The sequence below is a fragment of the Manacus candei genome, unplaced genomic scaffold, assembly GCF_025592945.1.
Source record: "Manacus candei isolate 608988 ecotype Guabito, Panama unplaced genomic scaffold, ASM2559294v1 h1tg000014l, whole genome shotgun sequence".
NCBI lineage: Eukaryota > Metazoa > Chordata > Aves > Passeriformes > Pipridae > Manacus > Manacus candei.
Genome location: NW_026138062.1, coordinates 74,381,613 through 74,406,672, shown reverse-complemented (window position 1 = coordinate 74,406,672; position 25,060 = coordinate 74,381,613). Strand labels below are relative to the sequence as shown.

General features: G+C 48.7%; 2 protein-coding genes across 9 annotated transcripts in view; one reads left to right on the top strand and one right to left on the bottom strand.

The window, feature by feature from the left end:
* The window catches only part of IGSF3 (immunoglobulin superfamily member 3), a 94,641-nt gene extending 91,561 nt beyond the window's left edge, over positions 1-3,080 (top strand). For all 5 annotated transcript variants that reach the window (XM_051780258.1, XM_051780259.1, XM_051780257.1 and 2 more), the window contains one exon: positions 132-3,080. In XM_051780258.1, the coding sequence (XP_051636218.1) occupies positions 132-382 (251 nt within the window). In that variant the 3' untranslated portion in view covers positions 383-3,080. The remainder of the gene's footprint in view (positions 1-131) is intronic.
* Positions 3,081-4,290: 1,210 nt separating this feature from the next.
* ADPRH (ADP-ribosylarginine hydrolase) lies at positions 4,291-11,971 on the bottom strand. 4 transcript variants are annotated; one of them, XM_051780272.1, is made up of 5 exons: positions 11,920-11,971; positions 10,874-11,189; positions 9,617-9,963; positions 5,438-5,798; positions 4,291-4,765 (listed from the first exon to the last, which is right to left on the bottom strand). In XM_051780272.1, exons 1-5 carry the CDS (start codon positions 11,954-11,956, stop codon positions 4,381-4,383), a joined length of 1,446 nt encoding a protein of 481 aa, XP_051636232.1. In that variant the 5' UTR covers positions 11,957-11,971; the 3' UTR covers positions 4,291-4,380. The 4 variants fall into 4 exon arrangements, with proteins under 4 accessions (XP_051636232.1, XP_051636233.1, XP_051636235.1 ...); XM_051780273.1 differs by lacking the exon at positions 11,920-11,971 and adding an exon at positions 11,361-11,379; XM_051780275.1 differs by lacking the exons at positions 10,874-11,189; positions 11,920-11,971 and adding an exon at positions 10,245-10,841.
* Between the last annotated feature and the right edge of the window lie 13,089 nt (positions 11,972-25,060).

The following is a 25,060-nucleotide window of genomic DNA, read 5'->3' as shown; positions in this document are numbered from 1 at the left end:
TTTTCTCAGAGCCCCACCTCCTGCATTGACACAGATTAATGAGCGTCTGATTTTTAACATTTCTGAAGAAGTTTGTGTGCCCTGCATTACAAACAAACAGTGAAATGTGACCATCCTGTGTCTCTTTCCAGGCTCCACCCTGCAGTCAGTCATCTGCTCCAACGATGCCCTCTTCTACTTCGTGTTCTTCTACCCCTTCCCCATCTTCGGCATCTTGATCATCACCATCCTCCTGGTGCGATTCAAGAGCCGAAACTCCAGCAAGAACTCAGAGGGCAAGAACGGGGTCCCCTTGCTGTGGATCAAAGAGCCTCACCTCAACTACTCTCCCACTTGCCTGGAGCCACCAGTGCTCAGCATCCACCCGGGAACCATGGACTAAAGAGGCAGAGGCACCTGGGGGGACGCACAGAGGGAAGAAAGCAGAGACACGCTGGGAACCCCAAGGAACAGAGTGGGTTTTGTTGTTCTTGTTTCATTTGTTTCCCTGTCTGTGCTCTGATGCAGAGGCTGAGCTGTGTGGAGTGCCCAGCCAGCAGGAGTGGGAAGGTCCAAGACTTCTTCCAGGACCCGGGAAATGCACCCCCTCATCCCAATGAACAGAGGCACTTGCTGTACATAGAGGATGTTCCTCTTGGACTCACTTTACTCCCATCAGTTGCTGTCTTTTGGGCTGTTACTTTTTTATTGTTTCTTTTTCAGTCACACAGAGAACTGTAGGCTTCCCCTGCCCTCCACACAGTGTGGAGTTCCCAGGGGTCGTTTGGTCCTCGGACAATCTCTTTGGAAGTAAATGTATATGTTTTCCAAAACAGACTGTTTTTCCTTCTCAGACTCAGTGCCATGATGAAGAAGGTCTTTTCTCAAGGTATGCTCTTCCAAAACAGACAAAACCAGGTCTATCCCCAGAGGGGTTAACTGGGATGTCTTCTGGGAGGTCCATTGCAAAGACTGGCTGTAGCCTCAGCCTCTTCTTGTGTCCACCTTACTGTTCTCTCAGGAGGGAGCAGTTCATCTTTTGGGATCGTTCCCAGGTCTTGGAGAGACTGAACATTCAGCGCGCTTGTGATCAGGACAAAAGCAGTTTAGTGTGTCTCAGAGAACTGAAGGGGGGAAAGGAAGGAGGACACCTGAAAGCCCTGACTTGGTTGGTAGCAAAGAGGGTCCTCATGTGGTCCAGCTTACCAGAGCCATGTTCCTCCCTGGTGTCCATGCTGCCACCTCTGATGAGGCAGATCCCCTCTGTGCCCCAGTCATTTGGGGATGAGAGGCTTGATCCAGTCTCTGAAGGCTTCAACATGACCAAAGTAATGACTCTAGGAAGGAGGAAAGGGGAAGCTCCACGGGTTGGGTTCACAGTCCCCAGATGGTTCAGCCAAGGAGCCCAGTAGCAAACGTGCCATGCAGCGGGGACATGCAGTTCACCACCACGGGTCACGAGTTTTCCTGTGGCTTGCACTACTTCCTGGTGCAAGCCTGGACAAGGCAAGGAGCCTGCAGCACATCAGCACCCTAGGGGCTTCCCTGCCCTTTGGCCAAGAGAAATCTTCCCCTGTGTGTGTGTGCATCTGCTGATTTTCATTTCTGGGACTTCAGGAGGAAAAAGCATTTCTCCGTAAGCTCCCCCTCCTGGCAAAGTCACCTGCTCTTGTAAGAGCCGCTGTGGCAGGAAATGCTGTTCTTTCTGTGAAAGATATGGCTCTCATGAACCAAACCAGGGCTCTCGCCACGTGGGGCACCTGAACTCCTGTACTCCTGATGCCAAGAACCCCTGCCCTGTCCTGTGGAGGAAACCGCCTCCTCCCCCCTACGGCCTAAGCGTTACGTCTGGCGGAAGGAAATGTTTGCCAAAAACGGCCTTTTGTTGTCTTCCTCGATGTCTTCCTGGCAAATCCGGCCATTTGTATTTTTGCAGCATGGCTGAAGCCGACCAGGGGTGGACGGGCACAACCACAAGACCCCCCCTGCCTCATGTGTGAGAGGTGCCATATACCCACAGCCGTTGTCCTCTCTGGGAGGGTCGGACTGCTCTTTGTGAACAGAGGGGACCTCAGCAGATGCTCTGTAGCACTAGTCAGACCCTGATGCCTTGGTGTTTCAGAGGTGGTGAAGCTTCAGGTAGGAGATCTACACCACTCAGCCTCTCTCCTGTGTGGGAGAGGACCCCGTGGCTGCAGATCAACCCGTGCTAAGGCATTTGAAGTTGGCCACCTCTGCACCTCTACCATAGGTTTCTTCTTCTGCTGGGAAGCCCAAATTTCACTCGTCCCTCTGTGAAGTCTGCCTCCTCGAGACGTAACTGCTTGCTGGCCCCAGCATATGCATAAAGTCACACTCCTATATATGTATGTATGTATCGCACACCCGCACACTTGTCTTCCCTTTCTGGCTGAGGTGTCTGCAAAGAGAGGAGTGGGGTGAGAAGTGAATGGAAATGAAGAACCGAGGTGCAAACAGCAGCAGCTGCAGCCAGTGGGTATTGTTTCATATGTACTATCTCCTGTACATACTGCTCCCGGGCAGGGACCGCGACTCATTCCAACTCCAAGGAAGAAGAGAAAATGAAGTCAGCAGGAGCCATTCTTCCCTGGGAGAGCCCTGCTCTGCGTCTGAGCCACGCTCCTCCTTGCCAGCCTGTCTGCCCCACAGCAGGGCTCTCCTGCAGGGCTGTCCCATGGCCCCGTCCCCCTGGCTGGAACAGGTCCCTTCCCAGCCTGGTGGTTCCTGCACAGAGCCCAGGCTGTCCTGGGAAGCAGCTTCCCACGCTGGTCCCTGAATGTACCTTGCCAGTGACATTTCTCCATTGCTCTGGCAGTGTGTTGCCCAGTTTCAAACTTCTCTCTGTTTTTATAAGGCAGACTCTCTTCCTGTAACATGGAGCTTTTCAAACCACTCTCTCTGCTGTAACTTTCTGTAATGAACCTGAGAAGAAAGAGAGATACCCTATCCATGCATGATGTGGAAAAATGTTTGGGATTTTTTTTTTTAAGAAAACAACAAAAACTTTGTACTATGTTGCACTAAAACATGTTTTATACAACACACCCGAGAGCTGTAGTAAACTGTGTTGAAATTGTGAATCCTATTGCTGCTGCTTTTTGTCAGATTTGGGCTTTTGTTATGCCTTTATGTGCACTCCCTGCATAAAGGTGTGGAGGCCCCCTCTTGGGCAACCTCTCCCTCTTCCACTGCCACCATTCCTTGGTGGATTAACTCTCCTCCCACCCTAGTAGAGCTTCTCCTCTCTTGCAGGTTGAAACTTGCAGACTCCATGCACCCTCTGGCTCTTCATACTTCTCCCTTCTATCTCCCTTAATTCATACCATAACAGAATATAACATTTAAAAGAGGCCTGTCAGGTCTTTTTGTTGAATGGGATACACTGTTTTTTGAATTGCTCCGAAAACAGTAAGTACTTTGCTGTGTCATAGCCTGGATTTGAAGACAACCCTTCTTTTATATAGAATTATGCATAGCAAATGTGAAGCAAGTAATCTTTAGTAACATTGATGAAAGCAGAAGAATACAGTTCACTACAGAAGTTGATGCAAAATGCAACCTGTTCATTCTCATTACCCACTTTTACTGTGAGTAAGGATTTGATCAGGAGTCTTGAATTCCCACACTGACTGAAATGGGGAAGTAGCATGATGCATCCCTACCTGCAGTGCAGAAGTGCTGTGGAATTGTGCAAAACACACTGCTCACACAGGTCGGGTTTGAGCAGGTTTTTTTCCACATTCATTTAAACAAAAAAATACTCTGCTAAAATAATTGTATGACAAAACTCTTGTCATCCCCCCTTCTCCCCGCAGTAGGTTGCCTTGGGGTTCATCTGCTCTGGTCTCTGTGCTAAGCAGCAGAGGTTTTAGCTCCACAGGTGCCCAGTGCTGTGGCAGTGTGTCCCCGTATCAGGTGACAAGCTTGGGCCAGAGCTGTTGCAGCTTTGCCAGGAGGCATCTCTGCCAGCCCACTGTACACTCCCTGTGGTCAGGTGTGCATCCCTGATCCCCTGGCACGCTCCTATGGGCAGGTTTGGGGCAGCCTGAGTGAGTTTTGCTGCCTGCCCTGCTGCTGCAGCAGGACCAGCAGTGCTGCAGTGGGTGCTCCTGCTCCCCCTGAGGACCAGACGATGTGCAGCCGCCCTGCAGCGGAGGAGGGATGTCTCGGGGCTTGGCTGCTCAAGGGACTGCTGTGTGCTCCCATCAGACCGCCTTGTGACTGCTTCCCCCCACCCACCAGCCTCAACCGAGAGCCGACATGACCTCCCCACTGAAGCCAACACACATGCAGAGAGAAAAGGCTCACAAGCTTTAATCCAGTGGGTCTGCAGAGCAAGCGGGAGGGGTGGTGGGTAAGCGCGCCCATGCTGCCCCCTGCCTAGAGCTCGTACAAGCCCTTGGCTACCTTCTCCAGGCGGTCCTTGTACTCCAGGTGGGCGTAGAGGGGCAGGGGAACCCCCTTGAAGCCATGTATGACCCCCCACCAGCAGGCTGCGATGGCGGCAGTGGAGTCGCTGTCGCCCCCGTGGAAGAAGGCGCGGAGAGCCAGCTCAGTCCAGGAGTCGCCCGCGCCCAGCAGCGCGTCGTAGGCGATCATGGGGGCGTCGTGCCCACTGCTGCCCGCCCAGCCGTCGTAGCTCAGCGATGTGTAGAACTTGTCCCTCTCTTCCACGCCGTACTTGGCGGGGAAGGTGGGCAACGAGACCCCATCTGATATGCCCCTCCTCACCAGGTATCTTCTCCACTGGTCTTCAAAGTAGTACCTGTAAAACAGGAGATGGGATGGAACGGCTGTAAGAGATGTCCCAGGGCAGGAGCACGTACCTGAGCTCTGCGCAGGCGCCACGCCAAGAGCTCGGAGCAATGGCTCGGCAAAATGGTAGGTGTCCCCCCTTGGTCAGACTAGGGACATGATTTACAGTAAGAGGCACAAGGACATGTTTCGGTGAGTTAGACTTTCCCTCCCTCCAGCCACATGGGAGAAGGCAGCCCAGCACCTGCTGCTGTCGTGCTGCACAGGATTCAAAGGCTCAGAGTGAGAGGTGAGTCATCCTCCCAAATTCAGAGTAACTCTACCTCTGTGCCCCTGCACACAGAGCCGCAGTGGATCTGCAGCCACATTTGATTATAACTTTCAAACTGAACTCAGCCCTAAGCCTGATGCTGTTCCCCAGCCCTGCTTCACCTCTTTCATCAGATCATGGTTGCTTGAGATGACAAGTCTACCTACCTCATACCGGATCAAAAAAAAGTCACAACTATGTGACTCAAACACAAGCTGCCTTTGTCTTTTTTTCCCCCCAGGTTAGAGGTATTCTGAACTGATTTGATCCCACAGCAGGCATGTGCTGCTCTAGAGTTTACCATAACAGAATTACTGACACTTCAGGGTAAGCAGGGCTTTAGGAAAGCGTGGTGCTGGGAGCACAGCTCACCAGTGCTCCATGTTCTCCTTCACGAAGAAGCCGCTGTTCCGCACGTAAGTTTTCGCCCGCGGCAGCATGTCCAGCAGCCCCTTGCCCCAGGCCTGGGGGGGCACGCTGTTCACCGCGTAGGACGTGAAGAGGGCTGAGGCCAGGGCCCCCAGGTAGCCCGTGGGGTGGTGGTGGGTCATGCGGCCGCTCTCGATGCTGACTTGCAGCAGGGTGTGCCGCTCCTCGGGGTGGTAGAAGCGCAGCCCGATGGACATGGCGCGCATGGCACCCCCGCAGCCTCCCGCCTGCGGGTTGAACGGGATCCTCCAGCCGTTCGGCTTCTCCGGGCGCAGCTTCTTTGTGCCTTCCATAGACGTCAAACCTGGACAGAAGCGGCAGAGCCCGGGAAAAACAAAAGGAAACGCGCATCAGTAGGACACAGGGTCACGTAGCTTGGGAACTAGGGGAAGACAGGCAAGGTGGTGGGGAAGGAAGCATTACTCTGTAAGGGATTTGAGATTCCTTTTAAAAACACCAGTTGTCTGCACACCTGGGTATCCTGCCTTAAACTGCTGCAGCACCCTGTATGCTCCCAAACAGACCTGATAATTACTGCTTGTGAAAATAATTTATAAGTCTAGGAGGTAAGAAACACTACTGCTGATTTACTGGCATTGTTTATGTTTACATTTCATGATATTTAATAACTTATCTATAAAACATATACACTAATAGATCAGATATATACACATCTCTTTCTCTCTCTTTCTCACCCCTTTCCCCCCCAAAAGGGTTTGTAGGATCCCTAACACAAGGCAAGTGTAAGTAACTCTGCTTTTTCAGTTGTTTTACCTGTTTACAGGATCTTTTAAAGGCAGAGACCCCATTGCCTCACTGTTAGGAAATGTTTTCCAGCTCTCCCTTGCTGGAGTTTAGGTTTGTCTGAACATCCCGTGGTAACCAGACCCACAGTTTTGTTATGGAAGGTGTTTTCTTTTGTTTCAAACCACCATTAGACAATTTCCTTAAAATCCCCTCTAACCCTTACAAGAAGTATCGACTTTTCATGTTCTGGCTGGAACTTTGAGAAAAACGTTTCTTTAGGACATGTTTGGGCAGGTTGAGACCACACACCTCAGTCCTTGATAAAAAGTGAGATTGTTCTTGCATTAACTGTAGTTAAAATGAGGAAGATGACAAGGCTTTAAGAGTAAAGAAAGACTGGTTATTTTGCATTACAATTTGCTTGCAGCTTTAAGCCTGTGCGTATCGTTTTAGGAGATGACTACTGATAACTTGCAAGTGGAAAAATCGTGTAAAACGAACCAACATATGACAGCTAAGACTCTTGAGGATTTATGAAGTATTACAAGTATTATCCTCATGCTTTTAAACAGTTAAAATATTAAAACATTTGAAAGCCGATTTAGGAAGACTAAGCTGGAATCACGTCAGTTCTCTTTCTAAAAACAAGTTCTTAAAAAAAACTGCTGTAGGAGTTTTTGAATCAGGAAATTGTTTTGGAAATCCACCAAATCCTGGTTAGGAATCGATTGTGCTAACAATAGGAAACTAAAAGTAACCTGAGGGGGTTTCTGGTCTAAGGAAAGGAGAAATACAATCAAAAAGCAGTGTGTGAAGAAAGGCAACCTGAAGAAGTTTCAGGAGCAACTATTTCTGGAATAGGCTTCCATTCCACTTATCTAGACTCATCATGAGCACAGACAGTAACAGTTGTTTGAGACTGATCAATACACTGAAAAAAGGTGAGTTAACCACATAGTGGTAAATAATTCCACAGGCAGAGGACTTGGACTGAAAGACAGAGTTTTGAAGCAGAAGGCCTCCTGGAGAGGCAGATGTAACTTGAACCATGAAAAAAGAAGTACCTCCATGCTTGCGTTGCTTAATTCATTGGCTTTGTAATCTGCAAGGAACAATGAATTTGGGGCTGTGGTGCATCACGAATAGCAATAATGACTTCACTTCTGGGGCTGCATCCCTGAGGGACTCTGCTGTGGCTGTCCAATGACTCATAACGTTGTGGGAATCCCTTTGTTTCTGCAGGTTTTGGTTTTCAGGTCTGGGCTCCCTCGTGGGCGATCAGTGTGACTTTCCCCTACTGTTACAGGGAACTCTCTTCTCTGTTTGATGAAAGTTCCAACAGCAACTTTCCATTCTCAGCCTTCAGGGCTGCAATTCCCCAGTGAGCACTTACTTAGGCCAGAACAGCACCACCATGGTTTATGTTCTCAGTTAAAATCCATTTATTCTGAGCTGCCAAAAGAAGTTATTGGCGTGCAACCTCTATCATCAGGATCTATCAATACGGCATGGAGACTCCAGACTGCAGACAGCTTTTGAGGTTATGGATTAGGTATTCCCTTTGATAGCACATCAGTGGGCATTAAACTGCTAAGGGTCAGAATTTAAGCTCTCAGAACTGAGTGCCTTTCCTGTGGCTGCATCAGGAACAATCTGGAAGGCTGCTGCAAAAACATTCCCAACAGACTTCCATTTTTTCCACATTTCTTTCCCCACTTCCCCCAAACTTTTACGGTGTTCAAGTGTCCTTGGACCCACTAAAAAATGTGCATTTCTTTCTTTAGCTAGATAACCTGACCTTTCCTTGTCACTCCACTTCGTGTCCATAGCAAATTTGCTTTCAAATTCTTCACTTTCAAATGGAAGCTGCTTTTGGGCATATTGCTCTTCACTTACTCCCAGAAGAACTGCAGCAGGTGTGCTATTATCCTTAGCTACTAATTACTAACATTTAAACTTTAGGTCCTTTTTCTTTTCATTTCAGGGTTTAGTCACCAAGCTTAGATGGTGGAGGTGAAAATACCTTCCATGTGCTTTGTCACTCTCTGCTGTGGTTAGTCCACCTTGGCAGACCCCATCAGCTGGGGAAACTAAATGATGCTCCTTTGTCAAAACAGCAGTGAATCTCTTGGAATTTTAACCTGCCAACTCCTGCTATCCTGACAAGCATCATTACTCCTTCCTAAATATTTTATTAATTAGGCCAACAACTGGAGCTACCTGCGTTAAAGAAGACTGATAATTTAATTCTTTACCCATGGGTAGGAGGTCACTGTGGAAAGGTAAGCAGAATAAATTCCTGCTCAAGTCTCCAACCTGGTTTATTTTGGAAATGCTCAGTGGCAATGCAGGATTTGGCCTTTCCCATGTTTAATGTCAAGCAAGAACATTCTTCATGTATTCTGGCCACTCCAAATAAGCAGGTCTAGGCATACATACAATTCCAATGTATAAACTTTGCCTAGGATTGCTGAATTTGAGTGTTTCCAGGATACTTCACACTTCCTGCACTAGTCAAATTAGAGGTCCAGCCTCAGCACTCCAATTTAATTCAAGCATCCAGAACAGGCTGGGCCACGAGCACAGAGACAGACAGGGTCCTCGGGGAAGAGCTGGGTCAGCAGGTCTGGCTGAACTAGGAACTACAGGGATATGTTGTACATGGCTTGACTACTGCAGCCTGTGAAGGTGCCCTTCCTGAATAGTGCCAGGTCCACTGCCTGTGACACAGACCCAGCACCACTGTGTCTAGGCAGAGAAAAGAGAGATGCTGGAAATAAAGGGTTCAGGGAAGAAGACTGTGGCCTGACTATCCTGTCACAGAAAGTAGATGTGCCAAGCAAGCCACAAGCAGACTTTGGGTTTAATAAACATAATTACTCCAAGCAAAGATCTTTGTGACTTTAATTATATTTTGCATGGAATTTCTGCATTTTTTAGGAGAAGTTCTGTATTAATTCTCTGTTTAAATGTGTTGCATTAATACAGCATCTCAGGCTGTGCATTACACGTGGTTGGATTTGCATTTTTTTATCCACTGAGTGTAGGCATCCTCAGTGCAAAAGCCATCATCCTTCCCTTGCGTTCAAGGCTAGGCCTCAAACACACCTGTAAGAATGTTCTGTAAACATGGGCAAAACAGTATCTTTTTCACCTACTTCAGGAGAAGCCCAAACCACTCCAGCTTGCCTTATGCTGTCCTCTTTAGCTCATCCTGAAACAGATACTGAGCATGGAACACTTTTGCCTTTAGGTGAAATACAGTTAACGCTGTGAACAGCCAAAAGCAGGGCCAGGGCCAGCCTCAGCTCCAAGCTGCAGGAAAGACACCAGCGACAGCACAGCCCTGCCCAGACAGTGTGACGGAGGGGTTACCTGGAGCTCTGCCATCCATGTCATTCATGCACTCCTTGTAGTGCTTTGCAAGCAGAGAGTAGAGATCCTGTAGCCTGGGGTGACGTCCAGCAGCTAGGAGGGCTTCAGCCGTGGCCAAGTGCATCACCGTGTCATCGCTGACTCTCCAACCTTCGATGCTCAAGTTGCCGAGCCCCCCTAGCTCTGCCAGCTCCCTGTGGATGGCTGAGCCACTGTGCTGGAACTCCCACTTCCCATTGTTATAGCCCAGCGTGTCAGCAACTGCGCTGAGCACCATCGCTGCCACATAGTTTTCCAGCTTCTTAAGAGACGTTTTTTGCCCCCGGACTGATTCAAAGTAGAAAACCCTTTGAAAGGGAAAAAAAAAAATAAAGAGAGAGAGACATTGAAAATAGAGTCTTTCCCAGTTCAGTACAGGCCTGTACTGCTAAGCTCCAGCAGGCTGGATACCCTGCCTAGCACCTACGTCTCACTCGGAGGATCTCTTTCTTCACAGCACATGCCTCCCTGTGCACCCACTGTTGTAAGTGCATGGCAGCTCCCAGACAGCCCAGCCCTGGGCCAGGGGCAGCCAGACATGTCCTGCTGGGACGGTGGCAGCAGCCCAAGACAACGCCACGTGTCGTACCTCGCTGAAAGGTCGAGATCCAAGGGCAGGACTGCAGAAGCGTCTGCAGCTTATGTGACCACAACCATGTTCCCCACCCTTTTAAGGGCAGCCAGCTCAGAACTGCACCCAGCGACTTTTGTACTCTGGAGTAAGGCAAGGCTGACCCTCAGGACAAAAGTAAGGGGTGGGGGGTAAGCATGGAAGTAAGGCAAGGCTGACCCCCAGGGCTACAAAAGCAAGGGATGTGTGGGTAAGTATGGGGTGAGACTGACCCTCGGGGGTATAAAAGCAAGGGGTATGGGGTAAGTGTGGAAGTAAGGAGAGGCTGACCCTCAGGGCTACAAAACCAAGGGTTTTATGGGGTAAGTATGGAAGTAAGGCAAGGCTGACCCCCAGGGTACAAAAGCAAGGGAGGTATGGGGTAAGTACGGGGTAAGGCTTTGGCAGGCCCGGGCCATGGCGGTAACGCCCGGCCCCGCTCCTCGGGCCTGCAACAGCCGGGTGCTGGCACAGGCAGAGCTCCCACCCGCTCCCCAGCTCGGCGTTTGCTCCTCGCCTTCCCTCGGGACAAGCGCAGGCGGGGCAGGACGGCGGGGCCGGCCGAGCCGGGGAGCCGCGGCCCCTGCCCGGCCCCGGCGGGTACTTACGCCACGAGCCCTGCGAGCGCCCCCAGGCCGGCGAGCGCCGCCAGCGCGGCCAGCAGGTACCGGCGGAGGCTGTGCCGGCCCGACATGGGGCACGGCGCGGCCTCGGCAGCCCCGCGCGGCCCGGGACGCGTCCCCCGGCCCGCCCCGCCGGCGCCGGCCCTGACAACCCCCCCGCCCGCGGCCGGCCCGTCACGGCGCGGGCGGAGGGTCGGCCCGGCGCGGGTTGTGTCCGCTTTCATTTTCGGGACGGTCCTGGGCGCCCTCAGGAGCCGGGGCTCCCGGCACGTGGGAGGTGAAGTCACCGCTCGGAAACGGGCTGTTTAATTAAAAAAAAAAATAATAAAATGGAGTAAAAATGAAAGGGGCTCTGAGCGTTTCCCCTGCTCGCGGGTTGCGTGAGTGGCTCCCCCCTTCCCTCCCTCCTGCTGGCTGAGCCCCTGCGGGGTGGTGGGAGCAGGGCCCCTCTCTGTCTGCTCTGGGGACAGACCTTTCTTCCCTGGCCTTGGTTTGTGTTTCCACTCCTTTCTCCAGCCTTTACCTTTGCTCGTGTGCCTGCTCCCTCATAGGATCATCGAGGTTGGAAGAGACCCTCAAGATCATCCAGTCCAACCATCCACCCAGCATCACCACCCTAACCCACTAAACCACATCACCCAGTGCCAGAAACAGACATTTCTTGAATACCTCCAGGGATGGTGACTCCCACCACCTCCCTGGGCAACCTATTCCAACGCCTGACCACCCGAACAGTCAAAAAAATTTTTTCTGATATCTAATCTACATCTCCCCTGTCTCAGCTTAAGGCCATTTCCTCTAGTCCTCTCACTGTAGGCATGGTAGAAGAGACTAGCCCCCACCTCACTTACAACCTCCTTTCAGATAGTTGTAGAGAGCCTTTCAGGTAGTTGTAGAGAGCGATGAGGTCTCTCTTAAGCCTCTCTTCTCTAGACCATCTCCTTCAGTGAGACAACCTCCTTTGGTGTTTGGGGCCAGTGCTCTCCCCACAGCCCCAGCGTGGCCCAGCTCAGCTCCCTGGTGACCCCAACCTCTCCCAAACCAGGTCTGGTCTTTGCTTTGTCCCATGGTGCTGCTTTATGTAGTGTCCTGAGGTGCCTGGTGATCCCACTGCCTTGCTTTATCCTTTGTTTTTAATGATGATGGTGGCTAGGTGGCTGAGGGAATCTAGTCAGTGGATGAGGAAGAGACAGGAGCACAAATCAGGAGCAAGAAACAGGACAGAGCATGGTTGGGCTTGCACTTTGTGGAAGACAATTTTTTTTACCAACCAGCAGTCACTTGATATTCTGTGTGCCAGATCTCCGGAGCCCTGGTTCACCTCCGAAGGCAGCAGCACTCTTACATGAAGGGAAAAAAAAATCCCCCCTGGATGCCTGTGAGAGAAAGCCATGGTATTTTATGAGCTGAAGCCCTGGGGGATTTCAGGGCAATCACAAATGTAGCGCTGGGTCAGAGAAGAGTCCCTGGGGAATTTGGGGGCAAGTGAGAGCGGAGGGCTGGAGTGGGGTCCTGGGGGAATTCAGGTAGCTGAGAGCACAGTGCTGTGCAGGAGCAGTTTGGTATGCCATGCCCATTCATGTGGGCAGCCTCTGCAGCCTGCTAGGAATGTGGAGTTTGAGAAGCATCTGGTAAAGAAAATAGTAACAGAAAAGGAAGTGGGAAAAGAAGCTGACAGTGTGGCAACACTGCCAGCAGTGCCTGGTGACCTTTTCTGCTTCTCTGCTTCATTTTGTTTTCTCTAGGACAGCTCTGAATTTATTTAGGTTGGTGTAATGCTTAAAAGCAAAGTGGGGTTTTTCTCTCCTAAGGTTTGGGCCTGTGAGAGGGAAAATCCTTCCCACTTTTGACTTGCAGTCTTTGAGGAATGGCTTCTACTCCAGCCTGAAGGGCAGAGAAGCAGAGAGGAAAGTTGCAGGGTTCCTCAAAAGCACAGGAAGATGGGAGAACACCTCTATGTCAGCAAAAAAATGCCTGTGACACTGGGATGTTTGGATCTCACTGTTGCTTCCTGTTTCCTGAACTCTTTCAGCTTCCTAAAAAATGAAACCAAGATGCACAGTGCACTTAAGTGATGTCTGAGATATATCACAGAAAAATGTTGAGGGCTCCTCACAGACAGACAGCGGACGAGGAGCCAGCAGCAGGGACCAGCAGCAGGAGCCTGCAAACCACGGGTGGGGAGAGCAGCAGTCTTCAGGCTTTGGGATCAGTGCATGCATTGATCCCCAAGAGATCTCCTTGTGTAAATCCTATGGGATGCCCACAAGTGGACAAGGAGAGCGTTCTCCATTAGGGAGCACCTCCAGCTCCAAGATGTTGCAGAGAAGCATTGCCCTGACTGAGTCCATGGCATGGGGAGGTGGGCACGATTGCTCCCCCTTTGCAGTAATGGCCTTCTAGTGCTGAGCCGTGCAAAGAGTTAAAGACTTACTATGTTGCACCATTCTGGGGGGTTTGTTGTATTTTTTTTAATGAAAATTTTTTAATGAAAATTTACACTGCGTTGGACCAGTGGCCAGGATATGCCTTCTGGAAAGTACCACCTTGGAGCAGCTTGCTGGCATGCCCCTGCCATGTGTTGGACACTGTGGTTAGCATTTGCTTAGACTCAGAATTTTCCTTTATATTCATCTGGAAAAAAAAGGGTAATTCTTTCTGACTAAAAAAATGTACCTTTCTAGATGAGCCCAGGATTAAGGGCTGCTGTTCAAAGGGGCTGTGAAGGGCAGCACTGCAGCACTGGAGCTACATACTGGTTTAGACCCTGTGGGATATTTCCTCAGAACTATGTGAGGCCTTCAGGCCAGGTGTTGAGCACTAAAAATGCATGGTACACTTCTTAAACATGGCTGGGTCAGAGCAGAGTTCTACATCCTACAGCTGTCCCCAAAACAGGACTGTAAAGGAACATCTAGAATTCTCATTTTTCACCTCTCCTATTCATCTTCTTTTTGCCCCCCCAAGGTTCAGAGGTGCCTTTCCACGGGACCTTCTGGGTCTCTAAAACATGTTCATTCTGCACCAGCGCCAAACTCTTAACAGTCCCTCATTCTTTTAATAGCACCTTTTTCTCTGTAATGAGAGCAGGATTTTTTTTTATTTGAGTGGGGAATATTTCTGGGCTTACCCCAATTCTCAGTCCCCAGGTGCATGTCTGTCACTGGCCAGTGACAAAGATAACAATCTACTATAACAGGGGCATTCAAAGCAGGGGGAGCAAACACCACGTGAGGTCTGCTTGGGACCAGCAGCTCGGTGAGGAGTGCTGCTGAGGCAGCGGTGCGTGACCCTGGTGCATGTGTGAGGGAAGCACTCGCTGTTTCAGGATGCTCAGGGCTGCTGTGCTCATCTGGCTGGATGTTTGCAGCAGGGAATGGGCACCAGCAGCAGCAGATGCTTCTGGCTCTGCACTTCCTTCGCCCTCAGCAGGACAGGGCCTTGCTCTCTCCATCTAACCCGGGTAGGCTGACCCTCACTTCTTGCCTGACATCCCGTGGTAATGGCATCCCTCTGTGCTGTCCAGAGCAGCACAGCTGGTGAGAGCTTCAGCTGCAAGTATAGCCTGAGCCTGAGCAAAGCCAGTTGCAGAGGCTTTTGCCTAGACATGAGATCCTGTGTGGAACAGTGGGAGAGGAATTGAAGGGCTTGGCTGAAGCAAGTTCTGGACATGGCAGCAAAAGAGGCGCCTCTGAGCAAGCAACTTGGTTGCAGGGAGCACTGGACTTTGGTCTCTTATTGGAGAAAGAAGACTTCATTGCAGAAATAGCCACCTCTTTCTATCCAGGCTTGCCTTCTTCCACAAACTGTCCGAGAGCAGGCCTGACTCACTGCCCAGGGCGAAAGGGAAATGGTGGAAAATCAGTGTGATCTGTTCATTGTGGTACCTGCCATTCTCCTCAGAATGCTTCCAAAAGCCATCTTTAACACAGACTTAAAAAGAAAATTTAAAAAAATACAATGTAGACTAGCTTTTTCAGATAACCACAATTCTGCAGGGCAGAAGATAAGCAGGATAATTGCTTTACCACAGAGAGAGGCACTGCAATGCCATCTTGGGACAACCAGAAAGGTCAGGGACACAGGGAACATCTGTGGTGAGCTAAGGGCTGCAATCGCCTCTCCCTTGTCCACATCTAACAAACAGAACTGCAAACTCATCTTTACTTGCCCTTTGTTAGGTTTATAACTGACATGTTGGCAAATGAGAGTGTGTGGATCCAGAGGCCTCCCTAGTAGTCTCCAAGTCCTGCTTCTGAGCCTGGGACCATCAGCGAAGCAACCCCGGATGGTTCCTGTGGACCTGGGGTTTGGCTCAAGCAGTGGATCTGAGGCTCCAGGGCTGACAGGCCGGTTGCTGCTTGATGTAAATCCAGTGACATTTTCATTTTGGATTGCATGCCAGTGCTCCCCACTGTGCTCCCCACCTGCATGGTAACAGAGTCTGAGGGTCTGTGTTGTTGCCCCTTCTGCCTCTTTCTCTCCATGTGCTGCTGGCAGTTGTGTCCATATTCCTTCTGAGGGTATCGGGACTGGGGAAGCCCATCAGAGGGATGTTGTGCCTGCAAGCAGAGGGGCCCATCAAACCTGCCTTACACTCAGTCTCAATTCACCATACAGCACCAGCAGGCTAAACTTGGATGTTCTCAGCAACAAAAGTAAGCCCTAGCGGGACGTGCTGGGTTACACGTGGCCATCTGCTTGACGATGGGAGGGAAGAAGGTTGCATCATGATATAGGTTTTGAAACAGTGATGCTCTTCCTGCATTGTGCAAGCAGCGATGTTTGATGTGTTGAATGTGCTTTCTGCTTTCAGAGCAGGTTTCTCCTTTCTGTGGGAAAAGACACAGTCTGAGGAACATAGCTGCGGTCCACAGCGTAGAAAAGATGTGTCAGGTGCAAGGAATATGAGGAATAGAGCCACAGGAGAGGGAGTTCGGCCTTCTGGGACAGAAAGCACAGCAATCCCCTGCTGAGGCTCTGGTCTTACAATAGCAGCAGATGTGGCCAAGCATGTGTGGTTCACACAGGCAGAGTGTGCTTCCACATAACACCCAAGGAAAATCAACCACTATACTCCTCCAAAAACTACTGCTCCTCCTCTTTACCTCCAGCTTCCCCCCCTCCCAACTTCATGCATCCACCTCCTGCTATGAGGGTCTGCAGTGTAAAGCTCATTTGACCCTCAATCCTGCCAAACTAGTGTTAGGTGAAGAGCTAAGCTTGAGGAGGGAAGAGTTGGAGGCACTAGCTGAGGTCTGGGAAAGCAGGTGGATGAGAATGGTGCTCAGAAATTCACACTGGCTTATCAGGGAGGGCTTATAGTACCAGGACCAACTAGGCTGAAGGATGACTTTCCTCAGCTTGAATGACTTAATCTGAAACTAGGCAAAATCATAGGTATGATAGGTTAGGAAAAGCCCTGTGGCTTTAAGTTACTTAATTGGGTGGTTATTTTCCACCACAGGGATTTCTTTGATGTTGGGTTGTGACCAAAGCCTTTTCTCCTGTCTTTCTCTTCTGGCTATTTCTTCACCAGCTCTCTCTAATAACACTGTTGTTCCTGGGAATGACCCCTTCTTTTGACCATATGCCAAAAAACAAAGGGGCATGAGAATTCGTGGGAAAGGGCTTAGGAACAGCAGAACAGAACATTCAGAAAGTTACTTCTGCATTTGATTCTTCATGAATTGGATTTCAGAGAATTGGGAAGTGCTGGCTTGTGACAGAAGAGGAACATATGAGCAAGACCACTGATCTGCTCGTATGTCTGACAATATCCATTGGTCTAACAAGGCTTAAAAATATCTGCCTGTGCTTCCTTTCTCTGTTTACGTACTTTGTGTGATGCCATTCAGTGGTGACATTGCCTTGATGCACGGAAAAGTGCTCCTGGAAGGAGGAGCAAGGCCATCAATGGCTGGCATTCTCTCTTCCAGCTTCGCCCTCACCCAAATTTGCAGGGCGATGAAGGCCTTAGAGGAGGCCACCAAAGACCTTTCTGTGCTATGGTTAGTCCCCTGGTGTGTTGCCAGGATGACCCTGGTCCAGCAGAAAGGATAGGCAAGCTCTTGGCAGCAATGACCAGGCAAAGGAAGCTGCTGACTGTGAAACCTCTTGCTCTTAAAACTGAGGTAGTATTTGAGGTCTGGGAGGAGCTGGTCTGTCAGTGATCTGCCAGGTATGTGACTGCACAAAGCTGTAAGACACAGTTCTGGTTTGGGGAAAAAAAAAACCATATTTGATTGATCAAAAGTTGAAAGTTAAGGAAATAACTGCAGGAGACAGAGAGAAGTATGGCAATAAAGATGCTGCCCCTCTCATAGGTCCAGCACTGCTGTGATCCATACCTCTGCAGTATGGACCTGTGGCTCTGCACGGCCTCCGAGCAGTCACTTCTGCTTGAAGCAGAGGAGAAAGTCACACTTGTGATTTCATCCTGTATGAAAGCACCTATCCCTGTGCTCTACACCAAACCCTCAGCAGCCGGAACACAGGACAGCTTCTTGTTTGAAATGGATGTGACAAGAGCACGAGCTCAGGGCTCTGGCTTTGTGTCAGAGCTGGCATTTGCTGAGTGTGTGAAATGCGTTGGTTCCCGGTCTGTCAGAGCTGCCGCCGCGCTGGCGTAGCTGGGGAGCTGTGAGAGACAGAGGAGTGTGAGATCTTTTTGCATGCTGTTCAGTCATCTGCTTGCACTGGGACTGGTGCTTGAAAAGCAAAATGTTGCTGGTCCTGTCCTCAGCCTCCAGAGCCTTCTCATTTTCTTCACCTGAATATCCCTGACATGCCAGCCGCTCTGATGTGACCTAGCCATGCGTGGCTCCACTTGTTTTGGCTGTGATAGTGAAACCTGTGAGGCCACGCTTGGACTGGCACAACTGTATCCAGCCATAAACGAGGAACCTGTCAGCACCTTGGGCCCTGGCCAGGAGGAAGCAAACCAGAAGAGCTGATTGCACTCCTTGCTGAAAAGGCTGGTATACACGGGTGATGGTAGCGGGAAATCAGGGGGGCAGCATAACCCCCATGTTCAGGAACTGGCATGTGAAAACACAGTCCAGTGGTAAGAATTTCTACCAGCAATGAGAAACATAGCAAAGGTCACTGTTATCATTCAGAAACTAAGGCTGGTGAGGTGTGTGAGCTGGGATCCCCAAGCAGCCAACTAGCCTGACCTCGGTAAATGGGAAATGAGATCAAGTGCAAAATGAGTTTACCAAGGCTATCTCATGCCTGGCTATCATAGTAGGTTTGTTTTGATAAGATAATTGACTATATAGGCAGTGGACTTCAGAAAGGCAGTCCTTACAGTGCTACAGGCAAAGACATTAAGCTGGAGAAACAGGGGATTAATGTGAGCATTGTAAGGATTTACCTAAAGGAAAGATGTCAGGAGGTTTGCCTCAAGGGAAGTGAGCTGGGTGGAAAGGGGTTATTAATGATGCTCCTCAAAGGGGTGATCTTGTTTACCCAGCAGGAAAACAAGCTGTAATCAGATTCTGCCAGGGCTAAATAACTGCAAAGATTTTTCAGCCTACAGGACAAGAAGAACTGATGGCACCAAGGACTGGAATAGGGGAAATAAGATACAAATCAGCAAGTCAGCAGCACAAAGTGCAAGCTTGTGCATGCAGAGAGTAGCCATAAGATGTTTTGCTCCCAGCTTTTCCACTGTCATTCGGAAATTACAGAGTAAGGGGAGTTTGGAGTGATTGATGATGAATTCTCACCATTGTGTAGCCAAGAAAAAGAGGAAGGTGATCCCCAGCTAGTGGATGGGGCCTTTGAAGGAAGGCAGATCTGAGTAAAAGGTACCCATGCCCCAGCAGTCTGAGAGTTACCATCAAAAAAAGTGTAATGCCCATGTAAGGGGGGAAATCCCACATCTCACACTTACAGAAAAGTATGCTTTTTATGTTCAAATGGAAAAGAAACAAACCAAAGCTGGACACCACATTTAGGTTTGAGGTTCGAATGTTTTCAGGTTTGGTTCTTGTTTCAGGCTTTGGGGGCTTTTGCTTTTGTTTGTTTTGTCCTGAACTCCCCTTCCCACCGTCAAATGTCAACCTGGCAGGTTTCTGGAATTGAGTCCTTTTGAGCTTTGCTTCCTGAAAACCCTGAATTTGCACCTCCCGTGTTGCCAAGAGATTTGTGTGTACACCAGAGTGAGCTATGTCTGCTGATGCATCAGCAAGGACAGACACATAGCCATCTCTAAGAAAGCAAATCTGCCAAAAGAATGTTGTGTTTGGCAAGAAAACCACTCCAGTGCAAGGAGTGACCAGTGTGCAGGTTGCCAGCACAACCTTGCTGCAGATGGAGGTTCTGGAGGCTTTCTGTAACGATCCCTCTACAGAGCATATGCAAACTGAAACCATCTAATGCTTTCTAACACACATATGGGCACAGTTTTTCAAAGTCTTGGAGAAAGCAGGGGCCCTGACAATGCTCTTCTGACCATTGAATTTCTTGTTCCAACGCAGAAACAAGCCAGAGCCCATTAAGGATATACAAGTACAACCCAAGTATAAGGAAGAAAACTTTCTTACTTTCTTATTGTTAGTCCTAGAGATAGATGTTTCTTTTCTTTTCTTTTTTTTTTTTTGGTGGATTTTTTTAATAGATCCATCCAAACCATATCTGACTAGAAAAATTTCATCCCAGCAGATGAAATTTTTAAAATGAAACCTAACCACAACCAAAGCAGAGAACAACAATGCCTAGCAGTACTGATTACAGGTAGTGCTTTCAATTCTGCTTTTAGCAAAGGTTATAGTTCTGCTCTTTGGAGGTGACTCCCATGGAAATCAGTGTTGCATTATATATACAAATCCGTGTCAGAATGGTGTTCACACTTGAATATACAGTGCTTGTCCATATGGGAAAATTGCAGGTAGGAATGTGGGCTGCAAGATAGCAGCATGCTCATTGATTCTAATTAACTCCTCATTTACATGCTCCTAGGGCACACCAGGGGTGATTTTGCCTTACTTCACTCTTAAAGGCAGGAGAGGACTGAACACAATGGTTTGGGTGAAATTACATAAAGCATTTGGAGCTGATTTAATGCCTGTGTTTTGTCAACAGGGACCTGTCCCTTCCCTCTGCCCTCAATCCACCAGATCCCTCTGCTGATGCTGGTGCCAGTAAATTGAGGAGACTCACAAAGATGTCCAAGAAAAGCCAGTTTCTTTATTTTTTTTCTTTCCTGGGTTAGAGTGTTGAACTAGATTCCAAGGGGGCACTGAGGGATAAATGTTCCAGAGTGAGATTTGTCCGTCTCTGATCAACCATGTGGAAGTAATTCTTGGGATTTTTGCAAGCCTGCATCTTGGAAACCAAGCATCATGGGAATCAGCTGTGGATTACTAAAATCAAAACAACATTCTCACAAGCAAAACCCACTTAAAGGTTGTCAGTCTTTAGTTGTATTTCTCAAGCTGGCGAGACAAATGCCCAGCAGACCTCATGCAGGAGGCAGAGCTGAAGTGCTGCTTCTCAGATATGCCACTTCACACCTTGATTCATCCCTTTTACATGGGCATTTTCATATCTGTGTGTCATCATCCTGACACACACTTACTTCCTTACGTTTGCACTGTGTCGGTTTCTCCTTGTCACTGTGGTTTTTAAGAATAGAACAGTTTGAACTTCCATGGATCCCTGCAAAACCTCTAGAACCAAAGTCCTCAGGCCTTGCCTCTGTGTGATACACTGAAGCCAGCTCAGAACCTCACACTTTCTCCCCCCCGTGAATGCGAGGGCAGGCTCGGCTCCCCAGGTAACACAGGGCAATGCTGTCCTGTCTGGATAAGAAACAGGCTGAAAATCATCTTCCCCTCGATGCAGTCACTTGTGCCAAATAGCAAAATGCCTGATTAGGCAGGCTTTCCAGGGAGCCTGCTGTCCTCAGCTGCACCCTGGCACTGCTGATGCCCGGAGCAGGGAGCACAGGTGCCCTGCCTGTGGGGAGAGGCAGGGCTCCAGCAGCCCTCTGAGGCAGGGGAACAGGACAGGGCATGCTGTAAATGTGCACCCTGGCCTACAACACTGTAGCCCCCTGAGCTCAGGCAGGTCCCTTTTGAATGCCTGCTTGTTGCTGCATTTCAACCTTTCCCATGTAATAGCACCAAAGATAAAAAGAAAAAAGGAAAAGGCAGCCCAGGCTGTATTACCAGGTGCTGGATACCAGCAGTGTCTACCTGATCTCTCGCCTGGTTTAGCAGCCAGTGCTGCTGCATGTGGTGCTGCCTTGTCCCTACTCTCTGTCCTGGGGTCATGGTGAGGGTAGTTAGGACGAGGCCATCTCAGCCACAGAGCTGCAGTTCCCTGCTAGCCTAAGCTGCTTGTGAAAACAGGACTAGTGCTCCCAGCCCTATGAGCCAGCAGAAGCCTACAACATACCAGCTCAAATAGTAATTTACAGCACAGCCAGACACAAAGTTTGAGCCACCTGTGTGCTGAAACAGCTGGTGTGAACGTTAAAAACCAATAAAAATCAGCCTGTGTCTTCTTCCCAGCTTGGTACTGTGACTCCCTGACAGGGAGGTCTGGCACAGCCATCGCAGGCAGCGCATCCTGCTTTATTGAAGGGAACCAGCATGTATTTGCTGCCCTTTCTTCACTCACTGGGGTGGAAACTGTGGGAGATTGGGTTCTCCTTTTTTGAGCACCCTTGCTGCAAGGGAAAAGCTTGCAGGATCCAGCCTGGAGGGAAGGTGTGGATGAGGGCAGCTGTAAGTGCCAGCTTGCATGCAGAGACCTGCTCATTCTTTCTTTCCTGCATGCATTGGGTGAGCTGGGTCCTTCTGTGGGGTGGTTGCACGAACAGGGATGCCTCACTGCAACAAGGTACAGCAATCCAATGGGTCCCATACAGTTTGCTGTGAGGGTAATTGAAGAAGATTAATCCCAGATTATTCTGGCAGTTTTGTCAAGAAGCCTTGGTGCTTTGAGCAGTAAAAATCAAATATCCACGCAGTAATCGGGTCAAAGTTACACTCGTCAAACAGTGTGTGCATTTTTCATTTACATTACTTGAATTAATTTCCCACATTTCCCCCTCTCTGTTTCTGAGTTCAGGAGATTTTTTTTTAAGCTTTATCCATCACTCTTGACATACCATGGCAAAGCAGACATGCTACCTGTGCTTTGTAATGTGCCATGTCACCAAAGCACATTGTCTGCCAAGCAGTGCTGCCTGTCCTGGGGATGCCTGGACTCTGGTCCCAGCCATGCACTGATCTTGTGGCACTTGTCCCATCCCCAGCACACTTTGATAGCAGAGGCACTCTGCCTTGGTCTTAAGAGGGCAGAGTTTGGCCCCTTCACATTACTGAAATAAAGAATCTGTGGGATTGATTAGCTGAGAGATAATGGGAAGCAGAGTCTGCTAGCTTGGATGTTACCTGGCTGCAGAGCTCTCAGCCCTTCCACAACACACAAACCACTCCTGAGGGCCAGAGGACTGCTGATCTCTGGAGCATGGATCACACCAGATAGGCTGCAGAACAACGGTGCACCAAGCCCAGAGCACTCTGCAGGGGCAAACACTGGCTCTGAGCCCTTCTCCCAGGTTTAAAACGGCTTTCACAGGTCCAGTGATGACTTCCTCGAGCCCAGGGTGGTGGAGGAGCATAGTGCCTAGGGGCACTGCCTGAGATCTCCTCCTTCGGTGTGCCTGAGCACCAGTGCACGTGGAATGCCAAATCTATTGAAGTGGGCCATCACCCAGCAGCATCTTTGGGTGAAATTAGTTTTGAGACCTCTCAGTGAAGGGTCTGGAACATGAGCTCTGAGGGGTTGGTGCTATCTGTTCTGCCATGCTGAAAGTAGGTTGCACAAGTGAAATCTGTCCTTGTTTCTTAAGTTTCTTCTTTTTTTTTTTCATTCTTTCTTTTTTTTTTAATTTTTTTTCTGTAAACGACATCATGCTTGGGCTCCAATCTGTGCCAAGATGAAGCATTCAACTTCTTCAGATCTTGCCAGTTTTAGAGTCTGAAGGTTGGGGACAGCTAGGGGGAAAAGCAAGAACAAGAAATCTCTTGAGCTGAGGGGGGTTTGTTATTGTTATTTTCCATTGTAAGATGAAAGGGATTTTCTGTAATGTGAAACCGTTGGATTTTCCTCTTCCTTCACAAAGTAATTTTATTTTGTTATTGATATGGTGCAGAGACAATCTCTCTTTATGTGAAAGGCCTAACTTCTCAGGATGCTGGGAGTATTTTTGAAAGGCTGCCTTCACCCCTTCTCTTACAGGAAAATTAAAAAAGGTGTCATTTAATTCCACTGATAAACAGATAAGTATTACTAGCTGAATTCAGTTCATTACTCCACATACCTTGTATTCCACATGCTGGTACTGAAACCATAAAATGCTGACAGGACAAGAGGAAATGGATTCAAGTTGTGCTAAGGGAGGTTTAGTTTGAATATCAGAAAAAATTTCTTCACCAAAAGGGTTATTGAGCCTTGGAACAGGCTGCCCAGGGAAACAGTGGAGTCTCCATCCCTGGAGGTATTTAAAAGATGTGTAGGCATGGTGTTTAGGAACATGGTTTAGTGGTGGAATTGGAAGTGCTGAGTTAGTGGCTGGACTCAATGACCTTACAGGAATTTTCCAACATAATTCTGTGATTCTAAAAAAAAAAAAAATAATTCCCTGAAAATGTTACTCTGTTTTGCAATGGGATAATTTCTTTGACAAAGATGTTTTATAGGGCACTTGCACAGCCATTTTTTGGTGATGTACATCTCTGGAAGCATATCTTGGGCACTTCCCATTCAACCTGGACATCCTTGTATTGAAAGCATGTGGATGTGCTTTTAGTTCATATTAGCACAGATTGGAATATCTGTCCACCTTGAAAACAGTAAAAGGTATCCCAGTTCTGTAGGAAGGTATATGGTTATGAATCCTCAACAGAGAGTAGGTGCTGTGTTTTGGTTTTCAGTATTTATCCAGTTCTGACCTTTCTGATATTTTTCTGAGATGTCAATTCAGAAAGAGGGGGAGGTTGTGGTTTTTTGTATGCTCCTACCCAACAATAAATGTTCAAAATAATGATGTCTGGCTGCGCTGAAAGCACATTTCTGCAGTGGCGGCTTTGCCACACGAAAAGTTGGTGGTGTCAGTGGGTCTACAGGATAAATGTAGCAGCCATGTATTTGAACAGATTTCCCTTTGAGTGCGAAGGATTTCTACCACAAGTGCTGATTAGTGAACTTTATTTCCCCTACACAGCACATATGCTGCAAGATTTCACTTGTCTTTTCTGCTTTTTCCCTAACAGTTTCTGTGAAAGCGAAGGAAAAATGTAATGTGTGTGATGCTCTCACATCTTCCTTTTTCCACAGGAAATGTTTTTAGCAGAATTTAAAGGCCCTTTCTTATTATATCCAAGCTTCCCTTTTCAAGCTGCAATACTACCTGTTTAAACCTGTTTCTGGAGCACAGATAGATGAAATGCTGAAGGCTTATTCAAGTGCATGAGAAAGCTTATTTCTATGGGGATTTTGCTTTAAAATGGAGGGCTTATATCACCTGCTGCAGTGCTCATAGAAAGCAGTGTCTTCTGAACTGTGAGCTCAATATGTACGAGTCCTGCAACTTCGTTAGCATCCTAAAGATGTGTAATACCTCTTCCCTTGAACCCAAGGGATTCCAAGAATCAAGGGTATGTGCTTAGGGAAACTTTAAGTGATGGAAAAATTATGACTTCTGCCTCCGATCAAAGCAGAACAAAGCACTTGATTGCTACCCTCTCTCTGTCATTGCAGTCTCCTTGCAATCAGGGAGCTCTCCGAAGGAGAATGTACCAAAAACTGCAGTACCTAGAAAAAGAGAAGAGCTTTAACTGAGAATAGCATCCATGAGTTCAGCTGCCTATCTAAAATATAGGCAGCCTTAATGAAGTGACTAGCTGGTCCAGGTTCCTCAGTGTGCAAGAAGGGGTTGTGATGCCTCCTTACTGCAGACTGGCAGCTGATGACCTCAATTACTTTCCCCGGGACTGCTCATCTGAAAGCAGGGTTGAGTCCTGAGGAAGAAGTGCAGACTCAGATGTAACAGGCTGGAGTTTCCTTCTAGGTGTTATATGCTAATGGTAGAAATATATATTTTATGAAAAGCTTGAATTTAAAATGAAGGTGAGGTGATAAACCATACAG

Bases quoted from the DNA above. Each gene is read 5' to 3' on its own strand.
- ADPRH (XM_051780272.1), bottom strand. From the start codon at position 11,956: ATGGGACAAAGCAAAGACCAGACCTGGTTTGGGAGAG. The intron at 9,964-10,873 runs GTAAGTACCCGC...TCCCTTTCAAAG, and splicing joins GCGCTCGCAGGGCTCGTGGC to GGTTTTCTACTTTGAATCAG. The intron at 5,799-9,616 runs GTAACCCCTCCG...GCTTCTGTCCAG, and splicing joins CATGGATGGCAGAGCTCCAG to GTTTGACGTCTATGGAAGGC.